The 25753-nt window shown below is 43.7% G+C and overlaps 1 protein-coding gene across 2 annotated transcripts in view; it reads right to left on the reverse strand.

The window, feature by feature from the left end:
• Positions 1-13287: 13287 nt before the first annotated feature.
• Positions 13288-25753, reverse strand: part of LOC139530270 (harmonin-like) — a 43703-nt gene continuing 31237 nt past the window's right edge. The window contains exons 15-21 of one of the 2 annotated variants that reach the window (XM_071326519.1): positions 23772-23813; positions 21957-22010; positions 21221-21320; positions 20589-20698; positions 20121-20176; positions 18181-18304; positions 13288-14602 (exon numbers count right to left, since the gene is read on the reverse strand). In XM_071326519.1, coding sequence (XP_071182620.1) covers positions 18211-18304; positions 20121-20176; positions 20589-20698; positions 21221-21320; positions 21957-22010; positions 23772-23813 — 456 coding nt within the window. In that variant the 3' untranslated portion in view covers positions 13288-14602; positions 18181-18210. The remainder of the gene's footprint in view (positions 14603-18180; positions 18305-20120; positions 20177-20588; positions 20699-21220; positions 21321-21956; positions 22011-23771; positions 23814-25753) is intronic. The other variant, XM_071326518.1, reaches the window with a different exon arrangement.

The following is a 25753-nucleotide window of genomic DNA, read 5'->3' on the forward strand; positions in this document are numbered from 1 at the left end:
TTATGTCAATCAGCCTATCAGAAGCTTCTAAAGCCATAACATCGTTTTCTGGAATTTTCCAAGCTGTTTAAAGGCACAGTCAATTTAGTGTATGTAAACTTCTAACCCACTGGAATTGTGACACAGTGAATTATAAGTGAAATAATCTGTCTGTAAACAATTGTTGGAAAAATTACTTGCGTCATGCACAAAGTAGATGTCTGTAACGGCGTTCCTCTCTCTCTTCATAAGAAGAGGTGGAGTAGTGATCGAGCCAAGGCGCAGCGGGTTGTGAATACATGATGAATTTTATTTATAAGACAAAACGAAACAAACTATACTTGAATAAACTAACAAAACAATAAACGGTGTAGACAAACCTAGACGACGAACTTACATAAAACAAGAAGAACGCACGAATAGGAAACATAGGCTACACAAAACGAACAAACCGTAAACAGTCCCGCGTGGTGTACAGACACAGACACGGAAGACAATCACCCACAACGAACACTGTGACAACGCCTACCTAAATATGACTCTTAATTAGAGGAACGCCAAACACCTGCCTCTAATTAAGAGCCATACCAGGCAACCCAAAAACCAACACAGAAACAGAAAACATAGAATGCCCACCCAACCTCACGTCCTGACCAACTAACACACATAAACTAACAGAAATAGGTCAGGAACGTGACATAACCCCCCCCATAAGGTGCGAACTCCGGGCGCACCAGCACAAAGTCTAGGGGAGGGTCTGGGTGGGCATCTAACCACGGTGGTGGCTCAGGCTCCGGGCGAGGTCCCCACCCCACCATAATCCATCCTAGCCTCCATCTCCCCCTAAGAATGTCCACCCTCCTTTTACCCCCACAAAATCTTCTTAGTAACATCACATATAGGGACAGCACCGGGACAGAGAGATTGATCAAGACAGAGGGATAGCACCAGACAGAGGGATAGATAAGAATAAAGAGGTAGATCAAGATAGAGAGGGAGATCATGATAGAGGGGCAGCTCTGGGTATATAGCCTTTTCTGGCTGAAGGGCAGCTCATGGCTGACTGACGAATCTGGACGCTCATGGCAGGCTGACGGCTCTCGACGCTCATGGCTGGCTGACGGCTCTCGACGCTCATGGCTGACTGACGAATCTGGACGCTCATGGCAGGCTGACGGCTCTCGACGCTCATGGCTGGCTGACGGCTCTCGACGCTCATGGCTGGCTGACGGCTCTCGACGCTCATGGCTGGCTGACGGCTCTCGACGCTCATGGCTGGCTGACGGCTCTCGACGCTCATGGCTGGCTGACGGCTCTCGACGCTCATGGCTGGCTGACGGCTCTCGACGCTCATGGCAGGCTGACGGCTCTCGACGCTCATGGCAGGCTGACGGCTCTCGACGCTCATGGCAGGCTGACGGCTCTCGACGCTCATGGCTCTTTGACGGCTCTGGCAGATCCTGTCTGGTTGGCGGCTCTGGCAGATCCTGTCTGGTTGGCGGCTCTGGCAGATCCTGTCTGGTTGGCGGCTCTGGCAGATCCTGTCGGGTTGGCGGCTCTGGCAGATCCTGTCTGGTTGGCGGCTCTGGCAGATCCTGTCTGGTTGGCGGCTCTGGCAGATCCTGTCTGGCGGGCGGCTCTAGCGGCTCCTGTCTGGCGGGCGGCTCTAGCGGCTCCTGTCTGGCGGGCGGCTCAGCAGGCTCATGGCAGACGGGCGGCTTAGCAGGCTCATGGCAGACGGGCGGCTTTGCAGGCTCATTGCAGACGGATGGCTCAGACGGCGCTGGGGAGACGGATGGCTCAGATGGCGCTGGGGAGACGGATGGCTCAGATGGCGCTGGGGAGACGGATGGCTCAGATGGCGCTGGGGAGACGGATGGCTCTGGCCGGATACGGCGCACTGTAGACCTGGTGCGTGGTGCCGGAACTGGAGGCACCGGGCTAAGGATAAGCACCTTCCTACTAGTGCGGGGAGCAGGGACAGGGCACACTGGACTCTCAAAGCCCACTCTATACCTGGTGCGTGGTACCGGCACTGGTGACACCGGGCTGAGGGCACAAGCACATCAGGATTAGTAGGGGGAGAAGAAACAGTGTGTACAGGGCTCTGGAGACGCACAGGAGGCTTAGTGCGTGGTGCCGGAACTGGAGGCACCGAACTGGATACACGCACTACAGGGAGAGTGCGTAGAGGAGGAACAGGGCTCAGGAGACGCACTGGTAGCCTAGTGCGTAGTGTAGGCACTGTAGGTACTAGGCTGGGGCGGGGAGGTGGCGCCGGAAATACCGGACCGTGCAGGCGTACTGGCTCTCTTGAGCATTGAGCCTGCCCAACCTTACCTGGTTGAATGCTCCCGGTCGCCCGACCAGTGCGGGGAGGTGGAATAACCCGCACCGGGCTGTGTAGGCGAACCGGGGAAACCATGCGTAAGGCAGGTGCCATGTATGCCGGCCCGAGGAGACGCACTGGAGACCAGACGCGTTGAGCCGGCCTCATGACACCTGGCTCAATGCCCAATCTAGCCCTACCAGTGCGGGGAGGTGGAATAACCCGCACCGGGCTATGCACACGTAACAGGAGACACCGTGCGCTCTACTGCGTAACACGGTGTCTGCCCGTACTCCCGCTCTCCACGGTTAGCCTGGGAAGTGGGCGCAGGTCTCCTACCTGCCCTTGGCCCACAACCCCTTAGCCCCCCCCCAAGAAATTTTTGGGAGTTACTCACGGGCTTTTCGGGCTTCCGTGCAAGACGCGTCCCCTCATAACGCCGGTTCCCTTCTCCGGTTGCCTCTGTTCTCCTCAGTGCCTCCACCTGTTCCCATGGGAGGCGATCCCTTCCAGCCAGGATCTCCTCCCATGTGTAGCAACCTTTACCGTCCAATACATCGTCCCAAGTCCATTCCTCCTTCTTTCGCTGTCCCTTACTCCGTTTACACCGCTGCTTGGCTCTGGATTGGTGGGTGATTCTGTAACGGCGTTCCTCTCTCTCTTCATAAGAAGAGGTGGAGTAGTGATCGAGCCAAGGCGCAGCGGGTTGTGAATACATGATGAATTTTATTTATAAGACAAAACGAAACAAACTATACTTGAATAAACTAACAAAACAATAAACGGTGTAGACAAACCTAGACGACGAACTTACATAAAACAAGAAGAACGCACGAATAGGAAACATAGGCTACACAAAACGAACAAACCGTAAACAGTCCCGCGTGGTGTACAGACACAGACACGGAAGACAATCACCCACAACGAACACTGTGACAACGCCTACCTAAATATGACTCTTAATTAGAGGAACGCCAAACACCTGCCTCTAATTAAGAGCCATACCAGGCAACCCAAAAACCAACACAGAAACAGAAAACATAGAATGCCCACCCAACCTCACGTCCTGACCAACTAACACACATAAACTAACAGAAATAGGTCAGGAACGTGACAATGTCCTAACCGACTTGCCAAAACTATAGTTTGTTAACAAGACATTTGTGGAGTAGTTGAAAAACAAGTTTTAATGACTCCAACCTAAGTGTATGTAAACTTCCGACTTCAACTGTATGAGGCAATCCGTAATCTCGATAAGACATTTGTCACGTCCTGACCATAGTTCTTATGTGTGTTGCTTGTTTTAGTGTTGGTCAGGACGTGAGCTGGGTGGGCATTCTATGTTGTGTGTCTAGTTTGTCTGTTTCTGTGTTCAGCCTAATATGGTTCTCAATCAGAGGCAGCTGTCAATCGTTGTCCCTGATTGAGAATCATATATAGGTGGATTGTTTTGTGTTGGGGATTGTGGGTGGTTGTCTTCTGTCTTTGTGTTCTGCACCAGATAGGACTGCGTTCGGTTTTCACATTTTCTTGTTTTGTTGATTGTAGTGTTCTCATATATTCTTTATTAAATCATGTTGAACACTAGCCGCGCTGCGTGTTGGTCCTCTCCTTCATCCCAGGAAGAAAACCTTTACAACATTAATGAGCAAGCTAGGACGGATGTAGTCAATTTAACTATTCTTCAGCACTTTTTAAATGTACAGTGACAGAATTCTGAACATGGGCCGTTCTGACAGTATTCTCCCTGTACACCAAGTCGGAACCGTAGGATAAATAAAGGGGGCATATAAGCAGACAATGAAAGCTCTTACAATAGTCAATGATTACATTTCTCTGAAACAGACTTTAGGTTACATGCTCACCACCATGTCAGAACAGTAGGCTAAGTTATGAGAGAAAGGGACCAAATTATTAGGGTGACGCACATGGGCTACTAAAAGCTTACTACACAACATACACTTAGTATTACTTTCTCAGCTACAGTACACATATCTACCTGGCATATTACATCATTTATGCAGCAGCATACAATACATTTTTGGACTCACCTTGTTGTGCTGTGCTCACTTGAACAGGAAGGTGCCGCAGCAGTCCTGGTGGGCAAATGTTGTCATCAAAGTCTGGCAGTCTCTGGATTTATGGTGCTTTCATCCAGTTCCGAGTCTCCAGTTGTTTTGAACATGGCAAAAGTCATGCTGGATTGACAGCATGACCAATGTTTTCAACCTTTTCTGGCCCACTGTGTTGAATGTTTTTCCTTTTAAGCTGGGAAAAGAGAGCCTTAAACCCAGACTTGGACCAAACACCCACTCCACCGAATAGCAGGCTAGTGATTGCTTTGCAACGCTTGCAGTTAGCCACTGTTTTCTTCCAAACCACTCATTGTTGAATTTGTGATTTGCAACTTGTTGTGTAATGTTTATGTCCAATGGCCAATGAGCACCAATATGTTTTATCTATAATTTCTCTTCATATGACAATGATTGAAAAGGATTTGCCAGTAGATTGTTGACGTGATTCATGATGATGACAGCTTGTCTATTTAAAAAAAATTATGTTCTCCTTTATTTAACTAGGCAAGTCAGTTAAGAACAAATTCTTATTTATAATGACAGCCTTCCACCAGCCAAACCAATTATGCGCTGCCTTATGGGACTCCCAATCACAGCTGGTTATGATAAAGCCTGGATTCAAACCAGGGTGTCTGTAGTGACACCTCAAACACTGAGATACAGTACCTTAGACCACTGCGCCACTCAGGAGCCTAGCTTGCTAGATAATATTTTGAAAGTATGATGTTGACATGATCAGTCCAATCAACGCTACGGTCGATATAACGTGATTTGACATTTTATCTGTGGCCAATGACCTTGAGCCTTCATCGATGGGCACTTCTAATGTAACTCTATGGCAGCACCCAAGGGGCTTGAATTTTCGAGCTCTCAGAACACTGAGCCAATCACGGCGCAACTAGAGAATATTACCAGCCCCTACCCTCCGTATTTTCCACTGGCTGCCCCACCACCACCACAGAAAGCACTGAGCTAGGCTGAAACACCTGCATTTTGGAACTGCCTTCTCAAGAAAGCAAAAAAGAGACCATGTTTGTATGCGGCTTTAATAACTCAATTATCTATTTTTTTTTACGTTGTGCTGTAGATGATATAAAACACAGTATATACATGTGATATGAGTAATGTAAGATATGTAAACATTATTAGTGGCATTATTTAAAGTGGCATTGTTTAAAGTGACTAGTGATCCATTTATTAAAGGGTCTCAATGTGGGCAGCAGCCTCTCTGAGTTAGTGATTGCTGTTTAGCAGTCTGATGGCCTTGAGGTAGAAGCTGTTTCTAAATCTCTCGGTCCCAGCTTTGATGCACCTGTACTGACCTCGCCTTCTGGATGATAGCGGTGTGAACAGGCAGTGGCTCGGGTGGTTGTTGTCCTTGATGATCTTTTTGGCCTTCCTGTGACATCGGGTGCTGTAGGTGTCACATACTACTTGAGTAGTATATTGCAGTTAATTTCTTTATCAATTGTTGTTATTATTTTCCATTTTTCTTATTACAATCCCTACCATGGATAGTGTTGGGTGTTCCATTATTCACACCTTCTATGGGAACGTTCTATTATTTAGAATAGCCATGGAGTAGTCTTAGTGTCTCAGAACAGATGGTTATCAATGGACAGCATCTAACTGCTTTCATGAAGTGGCAGCTGCATTCATGTAGATGATGTCGCCATAGTCTAGGACTGATAGGAACACCGAGTGAATAATCTGCTTTCTACTTTAGCGAGAGGTAGGACCTATTTCTATAGAAGAAGCCCATTTTTATTTTCAGCTTGTTAACTAACTCAAAAAAATGAAAAAGACAGCTTTTCATCTATCTAGAATCCCAGATATTTGTAAGCATTTCTATTAAATCCTCAGGTACCCTAAAATGTAATTAAACTATAATATTTCATATGGAAAGAAGTATGTTCAATAGGAAAACAATATTAGCAGGTGTGCGCACAGACTGATTTCCAACTCTGTTTCCCAGTACTAAAACTCATAATTCTTCCTCGTTTTGGAAGAAACAAGCCTGAAACCTTGAACAAAGACTGTTGACATCTAGTGGAAGCCATAGGAATTGCAATCTGGGAGCTGGATTTGGATATGCCCCTATACTTTCCATTGTAAGAGCATGGGCTCTCAAAAATAAAAACATTCCGGTTGGTTTTCCTTTGAATTGTCTCCTACCATATCTATTGTTTTATAGTCTCATACATTATTTTAACATTTCTACAAACTTCAAAGTGTTTTCTATCCAATGGTACCAATCATATGCATATCCTGGCTTCTGGGCCTGAGCAACAGACAGTTTACTTTGGGCACGTCAGTCAGACAGGAAGTGCAGAAAAATAGACCCTAGCCTGATTAACAGACACGTCGATATTGTTAATGTAAACAGTAAAAAGTAAAGGACCCAGACTCATCCCCTGCAGGACACCTTTCATAATATCCAGGAAACCTGATTTAACACCATCAGTACAGTGGTTCCTCCTTTAAAAGTTGTGAGCTTGCACCGCGGGACTTAGAGGTACCCAGCGTCATGGCTTCATTGCTCCAGACCACCACAAGGGGGAGTTAGAACACTAATTATGCATTTGGGTCCCAAGGTTTTTATATGACCAATCATATCGAGTGGTTCCAATGACGGATTTTGACGCGAGCCACCCTTGCCTTGTGGCGTTCTTCAACAAAGATGGCTGACAAAACATTACGGCGGAACCAAATGTAAGTTGTTATAACGTCATAACGAGTCAAGCGAAAAATGTACAATTGAGAGGAATATGTTAGTTAATGTAGAGACACACGTTTGTGCATATTTATTTGTCATAAAGTTAATTTATGAAAATCGCTATTTAGCAAGTTATCTGACTAGCTAACATTAGCCAGCTAGCTAGTGTTAGGAGATTTAATTTGTAATTCGTGTTGTTTAATGTTTTAGAGACTTCTGAGAAAACCAGCAAAACAGGCTGTCGTCTTGGAAAACAGTGGATGTAAAGAATCTAGCTAGCTAAAGCATTTACTGCAAATTTAATGTACAATTGTGTAAGCCTGCCTTGCAATGCAGCTGAAGTAGCATAGCTAGCTAACTATTTACTTGCTTATTGTGTAGTGGAGGATAAAAATAACTATATGCCAATGGATGTGTAGTTAGCTACAGTATGTAGCCGATCTGTGTATGGACCCTGAAACGTTAGGTTCTGAACTAATACTCATACCAATCTATGAACCTCAGCTATCATAGTTGTTGTATCAACTTCAAGTCTGAATGGCATTATTTATGTTACCTTTATTTTACTAGGCAAGTCAGTTAAGAACAAATTCTTATTTTCATTGATGGCCTAGGAACAGTGGGTTAACTGCCTTGTTCAGGGGCAGAACGACAGATGTTTACCTCGTCAGCTCAGGGATTCGATCTTGCTACCTTCCGGTTACTAGTCCAACACTCTAACCACTAGGCTATCTGCCGCATTAATGAAGCCCATGGATAGAGTAGAATATAATAACTGTATTGTGCCAAGGATGCAAGTCCTATATACACATGTACTGTAGTTATTACCACACATGAGATTCCCACATTGAAGCCTGTACATTGATTATATTCACTGATCATGTTCTCTTCCTTGGCAAATAAAGGTGCGGTTCAGGTATGAGTCTTTGAGACATTCTTTTTCAGTCATATCAAACTCCATTATTTGAATGATGCTGTGTCTGCATGTATGTATTACAATTATACACTTCAACAGTGTTTATCACTCCTGCTCCTGGGACATCAATGATTACACAATGTAACTATGCAATAGACTAGAAACATGATTGATTTGTAATTCATATGTACAGAAAAAAACTATGCATATCTAACTCCCTTCATCTGCATTAATCTGAGGACACAGGATAGTATTTCAATGAGATACTTCATTTCAACAGTGTAGAATGTGAAACGCTTTATTGAAAGAAGTTCATTATTCAGGTGTTATAAATACATAAATGGATTATAATTATGATAATTGTAATATTATAAATACAAGTTCAATCTGTACTTCAATGCACATATGGTGTGCATTATAAAAGAGAAAGAAATACGAGGTGGGGAGAGAGGTGATGAAGACAGAAAGGGAAAGAGGTAAGAACAGCGGCAGACAGCATATGATTCATTAATTACAGTGCTACCCTAATATTCTCTCAGTTCATCACAATTGCGGTGTCTCCTAACCAGCCTTGGGCCCCCAGTTGGCCCAAAGGCTAACTTAAGAGCGGGAGAGATGGCGGTGACAGGACTGGCTTTCTCTCCCACATCAAAACATACCTGCAGACGAGTGACAGATGAATAGAGAGAGAGCATGATTAAGCATTGGTTTTTTATTCTAACACGGTCAGTCATCTTAAATCAGGAGGTGAAATGCAAAACTGACCTTGGATCATTAACTCTGGGACTACTACATCTCTTTAATAATACTTCCTGTTGACCCGACCAAGTGACATCTCACCCATGATCATGCTGTGCCCTCCGAGTTTGAAAGTATTCCGTATTGGCATTATCAGAAAATGTAAAAACTTTTTTGTAATAGCATAGTATATGGGATTGATTTGAAGAAATTTGGCTTAATTAATTTGATTAATATTATGGGGTTTCCATTCAGAGAAAAATTGTCAGTTTGTAAATTCAGACCGTTTCGCTCTCGGAGCGCACACTGGACGTTCGGGCTGAGGAGTAGGGTTGATTTGAGCGTTCTGGCCTTACAATGGCAGTCAAGCACCCAAGCTAACGTTGGCTAGCTTGCTAGCTACTTCCAGACACCACTCTGACCATTTTACTCGCCCTAGCAGAGCTGGTAAGGCAGTTTTCGTGTTAACCAGAGCTTTGGCGACTGTAAAAGTGCTACTGGAAACAATTTAATTACGCTTTCTTTTCGACGTTTACTGACAAAAAAAACTCTGCGTTCTTCCCATTGTTTCCTATGGGGGAAATATAGGCATGTCTGTCTATTTCGCCAAATATCTCGCAATGTGTATATTTCGGGTTTTTTCAAGTCGGGTGTAACCAGTGTGAAATGGCTAGCTAGTTAGTGGGGTGTGCGCTAATAGTGTTTCAATCGTTGACATCACTCGCTCTGAGACCTTGAAGTAGTTGTTCCCCTTGCTCTGCAAGGACTGTGGCTTTTGTGGAGCGTTGGGTAACGATGCTTCGAGGGTGGCTGTTGTCTATGTGTGCAGAGGGTCCCTGTTCAAGCCCAGGTAGGGGCGAGAAGAGGGAAGGAATCAAAACTGTTACACGGGCACCATTTTAATCAGGAGAATCTCCTCTTTGTAATTATGTAAGTCTGGGCAGCGAGCTCGTTTTTCATCATCGCTAGACCAGAAATAGTCAGAAGTTTTAATTTTTCCCTACTTTTTCATTACGCAGACATAAGCACAGTTGACACCATCGAGATGCGGATGTTTACTTTCTACACAAGTTGGTTTTTTCCAGTTTTGTCCGACAAACAGATTGTAGTGGTAAAATAAAAATAGATACATTTTTTATGAAATTCTAAGCATCACTCCATTCAAAACAGGCTCTGCGAACGTTCCATTCCATTAATTTGCTATGGGCTGACACTAGTGTTCCAGTTTAGCCAACGTTCTTAAGCCGTTTTTCAGCCTTGGGTGAGTATTGAAAGCCTCTGAATTAGCAGTGACTGATCAACAGTATCGAAAGCCTTTAACAGGTCAATGAAGAGGGAAGCACAATGTTGCCTTTTATCCATACAGTTAACTGTGCTATGATGGGCCAGGTTTTGTAGAGCTGCGCTGTGATGGGCCGGGTCTGGTAGAGCTATGCTGATGCGGGCCGGGTCTAGTAGAGCTGTGCTGTGTTGGGCCAGGTCTTGTTGAGCTGTGATGTGATGGGCCAGGTCTGGTTGCGTTGTGCAATGAAGGGCCTGGTCTTGTTGAGCTGTGCTGTGATGGGCTAGGTCTGGTTGAGTAGTGCTGATGCGGGCCGGGTCTAGTAGAGCTGTGCTGTGATGGGCCGGCCCTGGTCTGGCAGGATGAGAGGGAGGTTGTAGGGGGAATTGAAGAGGGTGGTGTGGAGGGCAGTGTGGCCGGCGATGTTCCAAACTCTGCGCTGGGCCTCTTTGACTGCGTATGGCTTGGGCATAACTCAGTGTATCTGCATGCATTTCCTGGGAGAGAAGTGGTGAAGGGTGGTATGGGGGGCTAATGTTTCTGGTTGTTCTCCAGTCTCTATGAGGCGCCACTGGATGCAGGTCTATAGGAGCATCTGATTTGTCTCAGAGTTGGTGGCTGGTCTGCTGCTCCTGTGGGGTGAGGTGGACTGGCCAACATCCTTTAACGTCCTTGCGAAGGTGGGGACTGTATCTTTGTACAGGTGTAAATTTTCGTACAGACTGTCCAGGCTGAGGGTGGGATGGCGGGCCAGGTGTACGTTGGGCCATAGCACACAGTCCTGAGAGGCTGGCATTTACCCGATGGATGGTGGCAGGGTGAACATCTCTCCTCTGGAGCAGGGTATATATTACAATCTTTGCAAGGGGTAAGATGGTGGAGGCCCTCTCTATCTCTCCCCTTCGTGATGTGGCCACTCTCTCCTGTTGGGCACGCAGGGTATTGGTCCCTGTGTGAATGAGCATATGGCTGGGGGAGCCAAGCTGGCCCACAGTCAAGAGCTCCATACCTCACTCTGTTGTGGGGCACCATAACGTTGCCACCTTTTTAAGTGGGAAAAGTTTATTCTATAATACAGTGCCTCTCACTGCTCTAATATAAACGTTCCATTGGAGTCAATAATTAATATAGTGTTTTGGTTTCTCGTCAGGTTTGTGGAGGATGGCAGGAGTGATGGGAGCAATTACAGGCTGTGAGATGGGGATGGAGGGATTCAGCTGTGTCGGTGCATTGGTTGGTTGGTTGGTTGGTTGGGTTGGTGGGTTCTGAAAAATGAAGTGTTTCCATTACCCATTAGGCAAATTGTACATGAATAAATTGGTGACAGCCTGTATGCCAATTTGTTTCATGTCTCAGGTAGTCCACGAAAGCCAGCAGGGATAGAATGCCATAATTGACTAATATTTGCCATATTTGAACAATTCTCATGTGCCGACATCACCACGGTCCGTGCCATGGAAAGTCAGGACAATCCTTGCCCTGCAAAGAAAGTTTTTTATTTTTATAGTTAGGCAGTAACGTTAGGCATTTATAATTCAATCTGGAGTGGAGCTTTATAGTTAGCAATGACATCACGTGCCCCACGTACCTTCAAAATGATTCGGCAATCATCATTTATTGGAAAAACACAGTTTCCATCATAATTTGTTCCAATAAAGAAAATTCAACGAAAGAAAAATCCTCCCCTGTCAAACGGTTAAAATGTTCTCGATCTTTAGAAAATGTCTCCTATATATCTGTCGTTTCCATTACACGTCGTAAAGGTTTTGTTTGCGACAGCAGCTAGGTTTCTATCCAATTGGCGACAGATTTTCATGCAAATATTCTAAAATCTGCATAAAGAAAATTATGTTAATTTCCCCACCAAACTTTGTTGCGGTTAAAATCAGTGTGTGATGACATGGTACACACAAAATGTACTTTTTCTTTGAAAGTTTTCATGTACCGAATAAAAATATAATGTTCAATGTGTTCCCATCGCATTTTCAACTCAACCAATAGTTTTGTCCGAAAAGCTGTTGAGTTAAATAGCAAATGTGCCTACTCTGGTCTTGGCATGTGCATTCTAGCCAACAGCTCGTCATGTCACCAGAATAAGACTCTAAACATTTATTGGGAAGGAGCGTCAAGACTCATGTCCGTGCACTTTCAGCCACCCTGCTATATAGTTCGATCATGAACATTATTTCATTATGTACGCACATAAATAATACAGCATGTGCGTGTCACGACTCGTAGGTGTGTGAGGACCGATCAACACCGAGTGATAGGCATACAAGTGTAGTCACTCCGGAGTGTTGAGGGCTTCTATATCTGTAATGCCAAACAGGCAGGGTAGGGCACTGGACAATACCAAATCAGGAACCGCTCGACCTCCTAGAACCGACGGAGAGATCCGAGCGCGTCTAATCTACGACTAGATGCCGACAGATGTAAGCATCAGCCTCTACTAGACAGGCCAACGGACGGGTCGGAACTAAAGCTGTCACAGTATAAAACTGCTGTATGAGCACATCCCAGGGTTCTCTGTTACACTGCACGGTGACACCGTGAACCCGTATATCAAAGAGCGCGTCCTACGCGTCTATCGCTTGCGACTAATTAACGTACTTACAGGATACGCGCTCACTCGGCCAAGCACACGCACTGTCGTGGATGCGAGGTCCGATCACTTCCGACACCAGTGTAATGCAAACAGGCAGGGAGCAGGTCTCGAACCCGTCGCACTCTCACTAGCCCTGTAAGGTCCGGCGCAGCTTATCGCACTTGTAGCCGCATAAACTGCATGGTCTCACAGCTCGTAGCGAGAGGTCGATATTCCGCGTCATCGTATAAACTCCAGGGTCGTTACACTATGATGGTTATTATATCAATATTTGCGCATAAAGGCGTTTCCACCGTCATTTCTCGCCAATTAATTTTACCGACACAAAAAGATCCCACCACGTCGAACAAACAAATTATCTGTGCATTTACAAAATTGTACCGAAACCTCCTGATTCCATCACAGATGTCGTGATTCTTTTTTATACGGTATGACTTTACTCGCATAAAAACTGTGGATGGAAACGTGGTTAATGCTTTTGACGAATAAACCTGGGTCAATGGAAACCTGCCTAGTGTTTCATTCAATGTAAATAATGCTACTATTAGAGAGAGAGAGTGAGAGCGACAGAGAGAGATAACTAACGCATTAGAATTCCAGCTTTATAAACGGGCCAAATCGTGAATCCAGACAATCTGAGCAGTCAGTCAAAGTAAACACATACCTTTATTGATTCTGAGAGAGCATTGATTTCAAATAGGGACATTTATTACATCACAGTGTGCCTGCCTGCCTGCAGGGCCTGTGGGTCTGCTCCTGCTTCAGATTACATACTCTAACTGAATACAGATAAGCTCAAACACCTTTCATTGGAGATTTAGAAGTGTAATTTCACCTATAACTAGGGGGCTTATGGCATACTAGAAGCTCATTGAGATGCACTTAGCATTTAACTAAACTCAGAGGATCAAAACTTGTTGACACCGATGCCCCTCAGCATCAGAGTTCAGTTTTTCACAACTGTGTTCCTTTGCTGTAGTGTACTAGAATGAGAAGAATGGGGAACATAGCTATGTAATTAGTTGGGACATTGAGATTTCTGCATTATGATGCATTTACATGACAAATCAAAATGATATGGCAACCATGTTAGCGACCCATTAAAGTAACTGTCCAGTGAACATCTCACTTTTAAAAGTTCATATTCTGTTTACTCATACCCAAATAATGTTGTTGATTCATCCTGTACTTGTACGTGGTCAAAGCATAAACTGGAGAAAAAACACAAACTTGTATCTCAAACAGACCGTTTCTAAAATGCTTGCTGTTTCCTCATAAAGTATGAGGTTATCCTCCTGAGGAGAATGAGCTGGCCAATCAGCCCTCTACTCACATTAATATTTTTAATGACAGGTATACGCCAACAACATTCTGTTATTGGGGTACGCCCACGCTATTCCAACACAGAAAAGCTGTTTTTTAACATTACCACTTTTTGGAAGGAAAACTATTTCACTCATATTGTAATTAATTATAGGTCATACTTCATAGAAATCTGGAAACACTGGACAGTTACTTTAACATTACATGAGGAATATTTAAATAATGCTATGGAACTGAATGTCTAGAATTAAAACCATATTTGAAATTGTAAAAGTTGTGTGGCCGAGGTGAATTCCTTCTTATGACGTGAATATCAACTCAGAGTATTACGTAGTGATGTCCTAACCCTCTAGCTTCTTCAGAAAGTATCTGTACTGGGATCTAAATGGAACTCAACAGAGGATGAATCAGTCTTTCACATTCTAGACAGTTCACATGTAGCACATCACAGGCGTGGTTCTGGTTCAAACAGACTTGCTGTCAATAGTGATCAGCATTGCATTGCAACAGTTTGATGCAGGGATTTGATTGTGATGATAAAATAGGTCAAATGTCAGAGGGAACGAGAACGATGGTTCCTGGTTGGTGGGTATGGCTTGTTTGGCAGGCTGGTGGTCAGGTGACTCTCAGAAGAACGTCCTACAGAAAGAAAGAAACAGGTCGAATGACCTGGATATCATCAGTTGAGGAGCCTTAGAATGTATCTTAGGTCATAAGTCCCGCTAGAAACGCCACTATGGGTTTCTTCACAGTACCTAAACCCAAAACTGATTTAATGCGTCAATCAGTTATGTATAGAGCAATGTCATCATGGAATGCTCTGCCACCAGAGCTTATTCAGGCAAAAAGCAAGTTTAGTTTAAAAAAAAGATAAAAAGACAGCACCTCTCCTCTTTCTGAAGATGTCATTTAACTATACGGTATTTAAGAATATATGAGTACCCAGCTAGCACAGTGGATCTGGGCCAATTCCGTCTGAGAGTCAGACTCGGCTGACGTCATGTGGCCCGAGTCTGGGCTGCCGTCGGCAGTATTACTTATGGCTAGGATGCAGGGATTGAGCTCGTGTCGATTCCGGTGATAGTTATCTGGCCCAAATGTATTACTTTGGGGCTCGAGCCGATTGGGACTACTCTCTGGCAGATGGATACACGGGCTGCTTTATATAATTACCATTTCCTTATTTATTTGTCCATATTTTCTAATTGTTTCTGTGATCAAAAAATACAATTAACATTTCAATTAAATTCTTTAAGAGTCCTGTGTAGGATTTCAGTATTTTGATACTTTGTGCGAGGCAATTGATAAGCATTAAAAACTTTGTGGATGCAGCCTCCCAAGTAGCGCAGCGGTCTAAGACACGGCATCAAAGTACAAACTGCGTTGCTATAGATGATGGTTCGAGACCCGTGCGGGTCATAACCGGGAGACCCATGAGGCGACGCACAATTGGCCCAGCACCGTCTGAGTTAGGGGAAGGTTTGGCCAGCCGGGATGTCCTTGTCCGATCGCGCTGTAGCGACTCCTGTGCCGGGCCAGGCGCATGCACGCTGACACGGTCACCAGGTGTATATGGTGTTTCCTCCGACACCATTTTTTTTGTGGATGAGTATAATTTGTATGTATAAAATGTATAATAGTAATATGAAAAAATTCTAAATCGGGTAATTTTGTATAGATTTATTTAAATTGCATCAGGCCGCTTCTGGGGGGATTCGGGTAAGATGCCGGCAAAGTCGGCTGAATTCCGGTAGACAGAAACGGCCCGATGTACTTGGGCCGAATCTGAGCAGTCATTCATTTTGATTCCGGGCCGAGTCCGATTCAAACAGTTCCGGCCACCCGGAAGAGGGCCGCTTCTGGGCCGATTCCTCATTGCTAGCTGGGTAGTGAGTAAATATACATGTTTTTGTTGCTTGGTGCCTTGACAATACATTACTTTTCATTTTAATATGAACGTAATAATATCTATTGTTGTTCTTGTCTGTAACTGTTCTGTACTCTGTCATGTGTTTTATGTGGATCCCAGGAAGAGTAGCTGCTGCATGTGCACTAGCTAATGGGGATCCTAATAAACTAAACAAGTAAGTTAGAAATAACACACATGCAGATGTGTGGAGAGACCCTATGGCTGTGTAACCCCAAATGGACTGATTGAACCCACTGGATGCTCCCATTGGATTCTATACTGAACAAAAATATAAACGCAACATGTAAAGTTTTGGTCCCATTTTTCATGAGCTGAAATAAATGATCCCAGAAATGTTCCATATGCACAAAAAGCTTATTTGTCTAAGATTTTGTGCACAAATTAGTTTAGATCCCTGTTAGTGAGCATTTCTCCTTTGCCAAGGTAATCCATCCACAGGACAGGTGTGGCATATCAAGATGATGATTAAACAGCATGATCATTTCACAGGTGCACCTTGTGCTGGGGACAATAAAAAGGCCACTCTAAAATGTGCAGTTTTGTCACACAACACAATGCCACAGATGTCTCAAGTTCTAATGGGGTGTGCAATTGGCATGCCGACTGCAGGAATGTCCACCAGAGCTGTTGCCAGAGAATTTAATGTTCATTTCTCTACCATAAACTGCCTCCAACGTCGTTTAAGAGAATTTGGCAGTATGTCCAACTGGCATCACAAACACAGACCACGTGTAACCATGCCAGCCCAGGACCTCCACATCAGGCTTCTTCACCTGCGGGATCGTCTGAGACCTGCCACCCGGACTGCTGATGAAACTGGGTTTGCACAACCAAATAATTCATGCACAAACTGTCAGAAACCGTCTCAGGGAATTTAATCTGTGCTCGTCGTCCTCACCAGGGTCTAGACCTGACTGCAGGTTGGCGTTGTAAATTACTTTAGTGGGCAAATGCTCACCTTCGATGGCCACTGAAACGCTGGAGAAGTGTCCTCTTCACGGATGAATCCCAGTTTCAACTGTACCAGGCAGATGACAGACATGTGGGCGGGCGGTTTGCTGATGTCAACGTTGTGAACAGAGTGCCCCATGGTGGCGGTTGGGTTATGGTATGGGCAGGTATAAGCTACAGACACAATTGCATTATATCGATGACAATTTTAATGCACAGAGATACCGTGACAAGATCCTGAGGCACATTGTCGTGCCATTCATCCGCCGCCATCACCTCAAGTTTCAGCATGATAATGTTGCAAGGATTCTCTTACACATTTCCTGGAAACTAAAAATGTCCCAGGTCTTCAATGGCCTGCAGACTCACCAGACATGTCACCCATTGAGCATGTTTGGGATGCTCTGGATCAATGTGTACGACAGCGTGTTCCAGTTCCCGCCAATATCCAGCAACTTCACACAGCCATTTAAGAGGAGTGGGACAACATTCCACAATCAACAGCCTGATCAACTCTATGCAAAGGAGATGTGTCGCGCTGCATGAGGCAAATGGTGGTCACCAGATACTGACTGTTTTTTTGATCCATGCCCCTACCTTTTTTTAAAGCTATCTGTGACCAACAGATGCATATCTGTATTCCCAGTCATGTCAAATCCATAGATTAGGGCCTAATATATTTATTTTAGTTGACTTATAGTTGACATATTTCCTTAAATGAACTTGAACTCAGTAAAATCTTTGAGATTGTTGAAGGTTGCGTTTATATACTTGTTCAGTGTATTTGGGCCATGAATTGTGAAACGTTTGTTTCAACTAGGTGGGTCATAATGGGGTGGGTACATAGGTAAATTCCCAAAGCTTGTGGTGGTCCACAGCACCAAAACAGTTTGGGGATCACTGCTATAGTAATCTCCCAGTATAGGTCCAAACATGTTACAGTCCCTTTGACTAACATCAATCAGAACAACTGCTGAAGGATGGCAGAAGGCTATGTCACTACCTCGGTCACGCTAATTATGGACGTGACCTCTTAGGACAGGCCAGAGCCTTATAAATGCACTGTATGTGCAGTGTGTCTATTGTTCTAGAAGACAGACACTGCCATTCATTGTGACAGCAACTGTCTAAAATGAGAGGCATAAAACGTACATACCGTTTACTATTGATGCTGGTGTGTCGTCGTTTCTGATTGACAGAGAGACTGTCACATGAATTAGATGCATACTGCACAAGCACACACAGTCCACCTCCCCCTGGGGCCAAACAGTCATGCCAAACATCCCCTCTGGCAGGGGCACAGGGTAGGGGTGCGTGGGGGTAGGGGTTTACCCACAGGTGGGGTGTGCAGGGTGGGAGGTTAGGGCTAAAACTGGAGCCGGTAGCCTTGTCTGTACACTGATGCACTGCCTTCAAACACCTTTCTGTTCACAGTAGGACTGACTGATGTTGACTTCGGGCTGAACACACACACACACACGCCGACAGACACACAGACATGAACATTGACAGATAGACAGTCTAACAGACATACACAACACACACCACTTTGACTACATGAGAGGCCATTTAGCTACAGTCACATCACAGTCAACACATACAGTGTATTCGGAAAGTATTCAGACCACCTGTCCCTTTTTCCACATTGTTACGTTACAGCCTTATTCTAAAATGGATTAATTAAAAAACTGTCCTCATCAATTTATACAGAATACACCATAATGACGAAGCAAAAAAATGTTTTTAGAAATTTTTGCAAATTTATGAAAAATACAAACAGAAATACCTTATTTATATAAGTATTCAGACCCTTTGTTATGAGACTACAGCTCAGGTGCCTCCTGTTTCAATTGATCATTCTTGAGATGTTTCTACAACTTGATTGGAGTCCACCTGTGGTAAATTCAATTGATTGGACATGATTTGGAATGGCACACACCTGTCAATATAAGGTCCCACAGTTGAGCAAAAACCAAGCCATGAGTTCAAAGGAATTGTCCATAGAGCGCTGAGACAGGATTGTGTCGAGGCACAGATCTGGGGAAGGGTACCCAAAAAATTATTTGAAGGTCCCCAAGAACACAGTGGCCTCCATCATTCTTAAATGGAAGACGTTTGGAACCACCAAGACTTTTCCTAGAGCTGGCTGCCCGGCCAAACAGAGAAATCGAGAGAGAGAGAGAAGAGCCTTGGTCAGGGAGGTGACCAAGAACCCGATGGTCACTCTGAAAGAGCTCTAGAGTTCCTCTGTGGAGATTGGAGAACCTTCCAGAAGGACAACCATCTCTGTAGCACTCCACCAATCAGGCCTTTATGCTAGAGTGGGCAGACGGAAGCCACTCCTCAGTAAAAGGCACATGACAGCCCTCTTGGAGTTTGCCAAAAGGCACCCAAAGGACTCCAAGATTGAACTCTTTGGCCTGAATGCCAAGCGTCACATCTGGAGGAAACCTGGCACCATCCCTACAGTGAAGCATGGTGGTGGCAGCATCATGCGGTGGGGATGTTTTTCAGTAGCAGGGACTAGGAGACTAGTCAGGATTGAGGGAAAGATGAACAGAGTAAAGTACAGAGAGATCCTTGCTCCAGAGCGCTAAGGACCTCAAACTGGGGCGAAGGTCTTCCAACAGGACAACTACCCTAAGCACACAGCCAAGGCGAGTGGCTTCGGGACAAGTCTCTGAATGTCCTTGAGTGGCCCAGCCAGAGCCCGGACTTGAACCTGATTGAACATCTCTGGAGAGACTTGAAAGTAGCTGTGCAGCGACGCTCCCCATCTAACCTGACAGAGCTTGAGAGGATCTGCATAGAAGAATGGGAGGAACTCCCCAAATACAGGTGTGCCAAGTTTGTAGCGTCATACCCAAGAGGACTCAAGGCTGTAATCGCTGACAAAGGTGCTTCAACAAAGTACTGAGTAAATGGTCTGAATACTTATGTAAATGTGATGTTTTTGTTTTTGTTTCTTTATACATTTGCTAACATTTCTAAAAACCTGTTTTTGCATTGTCATTATGGTATTGGGGGTAGATTGATGAGGGAAAAAAACAATGTAAATATTTTTGAAATAAGACTGTAACATAAGAAAAAAAAATAAAAGTCAAGGTGTCTGAATACTTTCCCGAATGCACTGTAAATAACAAGTAGATTGAAACATTACGCCCTGCATCTACTTTCAACTGAATCTTTGTGAGGATTTATAAGCTATGCATTGTGTGCATTCACATACTGTAGAGGTTGTACCACATGTGGAGTTGATGGAGAGAATGTACTTACACCTCATCTTCATACTCTTTTGGAGGTGACACTGCTATCACCAGGTCAATCCAATCCTAAAGGCACACATACAGATACATTAAAAATCAATGATGTTTGGCTCATATAACAACGAACTGTCTATCCCTCTTCCATACAGGATTTGCAGGGTTAAAAAAATATCGCAGAGGAACTATTGATCCAAAAAAATCAACTGTGCTGATTGTTGACGTTTTGATCGGGGCTGGCCTTATCAATAAGACTCATGTAAGACAAATTACCGTCAGCACAAAACAACCAGGGTAGTATTTCACAATACAGGATCAAACTGATAGCCTTGGATATACTCCCTCGCCTGTTTATTGAGAATAGGAATTGAAAGTTAGCTGCCTAACTCATTGATTTTGCTGTGAGAAATACCCCCCAGTATTTCTGATCTTAGACGTTGTTGTTGTCGTCAGAGTGTAAAAGAGACAGTCAAAATCATACCCCTCCGCTGTTCCAGGCCCGGGTCAGAGAGTTTTGTCCTTCTGTCAGTGAGGAGTCAGTCAGGATCTTCCCATTCACAGCCATCACCTCATCTCCTGGCACTATCCCACCTGGGGAGGCACACACACACACACGCATACATGCACACAAACACAGTCACAAAAATTACTTTTGTTTTTACATACAACAACCTCTGGTTGAATAGTGCTGCCTATGTAGATTCAACTTATGTTTAGTAAACATATCCCACTCAATAGCCTGGGATTCGTTTCTACTATCATTGCTCCACAGGGACATAAAGGCTGCGTTTACACAGGCCACCCAATTCTGATTATTTTTCCACTAATTGGTCTTTTGACCAATCAAATCAACTCTTTTGCCCATAATTGGGCAAAATAACAGAACTTGGCTGCCTGTGTAAACGCAGCCATAGACTAATAAGAGCGGAATCAGACCATTGAATATCATTCTGAGAGACGGAATAAACCTTTTGACATTCTGTTTGTATGTCAAATATGAAACAAAAACATGCCATTCAATTTCCATTGGTGACAACAGAGGGTTGAGAGAAGAGATGGATGTTTGTAATCTTTAAATTAAATCAATCCAAGTGTTGACACGTATGAACTCACCATGTTTGTCTGCCGAGCCTCCATCATAAATGGCAGATACCACTAGCTTTCCCAGAGGGGAGTCTACTCCCCCCTCCACAGCCAGATCAAGTGGTCCAACCTGAGGTAAGAGAGATACATGGAAACCCATGTAATGCATTCATTACATATGATTTAAAGATGCACTATACAGAAATCGCCACGCCATTTCATGGTTGCTAAAATTGTAATAGTTCACCTAATTTCAGTTCATGTGACAAAACAAGCAAGTATAGTGTCGAGAATCATTGTACCATCTAAATATATTTTCCATAACCAAAAATATGGTATTTTCAGTTGTTTGAAGCTGGTGTACAAAAAACGAAAGTAAAAGACGGAAAACAAAACTTATGAACGGGAAGCATCGAAATAGCACACATAGAACAGATCTACCACTTCTTAGACTTGCTTTCAATGAGTATGACAGATCTATAACTCACATTGCCATGTGAATTTGCTCGGGTCGCCCAAAGAGTTACATATTGCAGCTTTAAAGCCTTAGATGTATCATCATCATCACCATCATCCTACTGTATATGTCTGTCTGAGGAAATAGAGATGATTCTGCAGTGCAGGAATGAACTTTTCGAATTGCCAATTAACTTCATTGTACCCAAAGGTCACTTTGTTTTGATCCTTCTTGCCTTAAATAAAAATATAACAACCTGAAAAGTATAGTCAAAACTGGACAGTTCATCCTGATGGTAATTCTGATTACCTTTTTGATTCGCAGTAGTCTCACGTCTCGCCCAGCTATCTGTTCCGAGGAGAACTGTTAACACAACCAGCAGAGATGGATGGATGGAGTCAAAACAAAACACATAACATTACAACACTGGATCACAGTGAATAGATATGTATGGATTGTACAATCTATACAGTAAATCTCTATTATATACAGTGCCTTCGGAAAGTATACAGACCACCTGACTTTTTCCACATTTTATTACGTTAGAGACTTATTCTAAAATGGATTAAATAAATAAAAACCGTCAGCAATCCACACACAATACCCCACAATGACAAAGCCAAAAAAAACAGTTTTGACATTTTAGCAAATATATTGAAAATAAAAAACAGAAATACCTTTTATACAATAAGTATTCAGATCCTTTGATATGAGACTTGAAATTGGGCTCAGGTGCATCCTGTTTCCATTGATCATCTTTGAGATGTTTCTACAACTTGGATTTGGAAAGGCACACACCTGTCTATATAAGGTCCCACAGTTGACAGTGCATGTCAGAGCAGAAACCAAGCCATGAGGTCAAAGGAATTGTCCGTAGAGCTCCGAGACAGGATTGTGTCGAGGCACAGATCTGGGGAAGGGTATCCAAACATTTCTTGAAGGTCCCCATTGAAGGTCCCCAAGAACACAGTAGCCTCCATCATTCTTAAATGGAAGAAGTTTGGAACACTCCTCAGTAAAAGGCACATGACAGCCCAATTTGAGTTTGCTGTTCTCTGGTCTGATGAAACCAAAATTGAACTATTTTGCCTGAATGCCAGGCGTCACGTCTGGAGGAAACCTGGCACCATCTCTACGGTGAAGCATGATGGTGGCATCATCATGCTGTGGGGAAGTTGTTTAGGGTGAGGGACTGGGAGACTAGTCAGGATTGAGGAAAAAAATTAACAGAGCAACGTACAGAGAGATCCTTGATGAAAACCTGCTCCAGAGTGCTCAGGACCTCAGACTGGGGCGAAGGTTTATCTTCCAACAGGACAACAACCCTAAGCACACAGCCAAGACAACGCAGGAGTGGCTTCAGGACAAGTCTCTGAATGTCCTTGAGTGGCCCAGCCAGAGTCTGAACTTGAACCCGGTTGAACATTTCTGGAGAGACCTGAAAATAGCTGTGCAGCGACGCTCCCCATCCAACCTGATAGAGCTTGATCTGCAGAGAAGAATGGGAGAAACTCCCAAAATACAGGTGTGCCAAGCTTGTAGTGTCATACCCAATAAGTCTCAATGCTGTAATCGCTGCCAAAGGTGCTTCAACAAAGTACTGTGTAAATGGCCTGAATACTTATGTAAATGTGTTATTTCAGGGGTTTTTGTAAGACATTTGCAAAGATTTCTAAACCTGTATTTGCTTCATCATTATAGGATATTGTGTGTGGATTGAGGGGAGAAAAATAACTATTTCGTCAATTTAATAAGGCTGTAACGTAACAAAATGTAGAAAAAGTCAAGGGGTCTGAATACTTTCCGAAGGCAATGTATGGCTTTAGCTATAGAAAACCATTTCCCTGAGGTGCATTGACTATTTCCAAGAAAGACGAGAACATTAGAGGTGTCCCACTGAGGTTTCCAGGAAGGCTAAAACACAGAATGGCTGTTACAGTGACTCAATTGCCACACAGAACCTAGAAGGTCAACTATGGGATGGCTCACAATGGAGACTGACATTTACAAACTGATTTTTTGGTCACGGTTAACAGATCTTCATTGGCACATGTCACACGCCTGTACACATGACATGATCCTGTACGTCTAAATGTTTTGCAGCTATAGACAGACATACAGTACCATGGAGTGGGGATCAAAGTCTTCCACGTATTTCTGAAAGCCCTGAAAGACAAACAACATATTAGACAGTTCAACATGGCAATGCTGCATTGAGGTTCAGCACCATTAGGAAGCATGGTTGAACAATAGGCCTATAATACAAGCCCTATATCACCCTGGTCTCTTAACTGATTTCTTGCTCAGTAATATGACATCTTACACAATCTGTGGTACAAGCAGAAATGGCTATCCTTTCCTTTGTTAGTCTACGGCACTGTAAAACTTCATAGATTCAACCCGAACCAGGGCAATGTAGCTTATTACTTTTCTAAATGACTTATGTAATTAGGCTCTAACAGAGAACGAGTGTGGTGAGTGTACAAGGGCTAGATTTCCTTTGACAACCACTTCTGTCTTTAAATGTTATTTCAAATTGATGAATGTTATAATACAACAAAAACCAAGGCTGTGGACTCATTTTCCATGTCTTTCCAGCTTTGAAAAATAAAGTGATGACAGAGAGAGGGCTAACTATACACACGGAGTATACAAAACATTAGGAACATCTTCCTAATATTAAGTTGAACACCCCCCCCCCTTCCCCCAGAAAAGCCTCAATTCGTCGTGGCATGGACTCTACAAGGTGTCGAAAGTGTTCCACAGGGATGCTGGCCCATGTTGACTCCGATGTTTCCCACAGTTGTGTCAAGTTGGCTGGATGTCGTTTGGGTGGTGGACCATTCTTGATACACACAGGAAACTGTTGAGCGTGAAAAATCCAGCAGCGTTACAGTTCTTGACACACTCAAACTGGTGCGCATACATGGTTGGGGAGTAACGTAATCCGTTACATGTATGGGTTACCAAAAAACGGTAACTGTAATCCGTTAAAATATTGTAATCAGATTACAGATACTTTTGAAAAATCTTTGACACTCCTCTGTTTTCTCAATGACATTCAAATCAACATTGAAAAAAGACGGAAGTTTAAATTTGTTCCACCTGAGCGAGTCTGACCACAAGTCAGAGACCACTATGATGACACACCAAATGGGTTTGATGGATCGCTGGAAAAGAGCAGGAATAGGCCTTCAAACTCAGTGCCTCTTTGCTTGACATCATGGGAAAATCAAAAGAAATCAGCCAAGACCTCAGATTTTTTATTTTTTTTGTAGACCTTGACAAGTCTGGTTCATCCTTGGGAGCAATTTCCAAATGCCTGAAGGTACCACGTTCATCTGTACAAACAATAGTACACAAGTATAAACACCATGGGACCACGCAGCCGTCATACCGCTCAGGAAGGAGACACATTCTGTCTCCTAGAGATGAATGTACTTTGGTGCGAAAAGTGCAAATCAATCCCAGAACAACAGCAAAGGACCTTGTGAAGACACTGGAGGAAACACGTACAAAAGTATCTATATCCACAGTAAAACGAGTCGTATATCGACATAATCTGAAAGGCCGCTCAGCAAGGAAGAAGCCACTGCTCCAATGCATCTGTGGATTTGCCCTTTAAACAGCTGCATATTATCAAGATATCAAAGTGTCACCAACAAAAAGGTAAACAATAGTCCTACAGTATAGCAAAGGCAGCATATGCCATTCATTTTTCACATGTAAATAGCACTTTTCAGTAGTGATCAAAGCATACCATTCCATGAGCGCAGCCTTTATTATTCAACTCAAATCAATGAGCCCAATCAGTCCTCCATGACAACAAAATCATAAACAACCGAGTGGGGCTGGCTAATAAGTCCTTAGTGCTCAGGTAAAACTATTTGGCTAATCTATACTTCCATATTTCCAAATCCTATTCTTGAAGATCAAGGGGTATAACATTTATTGGAATGACTGGTTTTTAATGTAAAGATATAATTTAATCGTATTATTATATGTAGTAGAAAGCGATGGGTTAGAAGAAGCCTACATATAACCAACCCATACAGTACAATTTAACATCCATATATGACCAGGTATGTAAACTTTAACATTGATTT

This window comes from Salvelinus alpinus, chromosome 9 (assembly GCF_045679555.1).
Source record: "Salvelinus alpinus chromosome 9, SLU_Salpinus.1, whole genome shotgun sequence".
Taxonomy (NCBI): domain Eukaryota; kingdom Metazoa; phylum Chordata; class Actinopteri; order Salmoniformes; family Salmonidae; genus Salvelinus; species Salvelinus alpinus.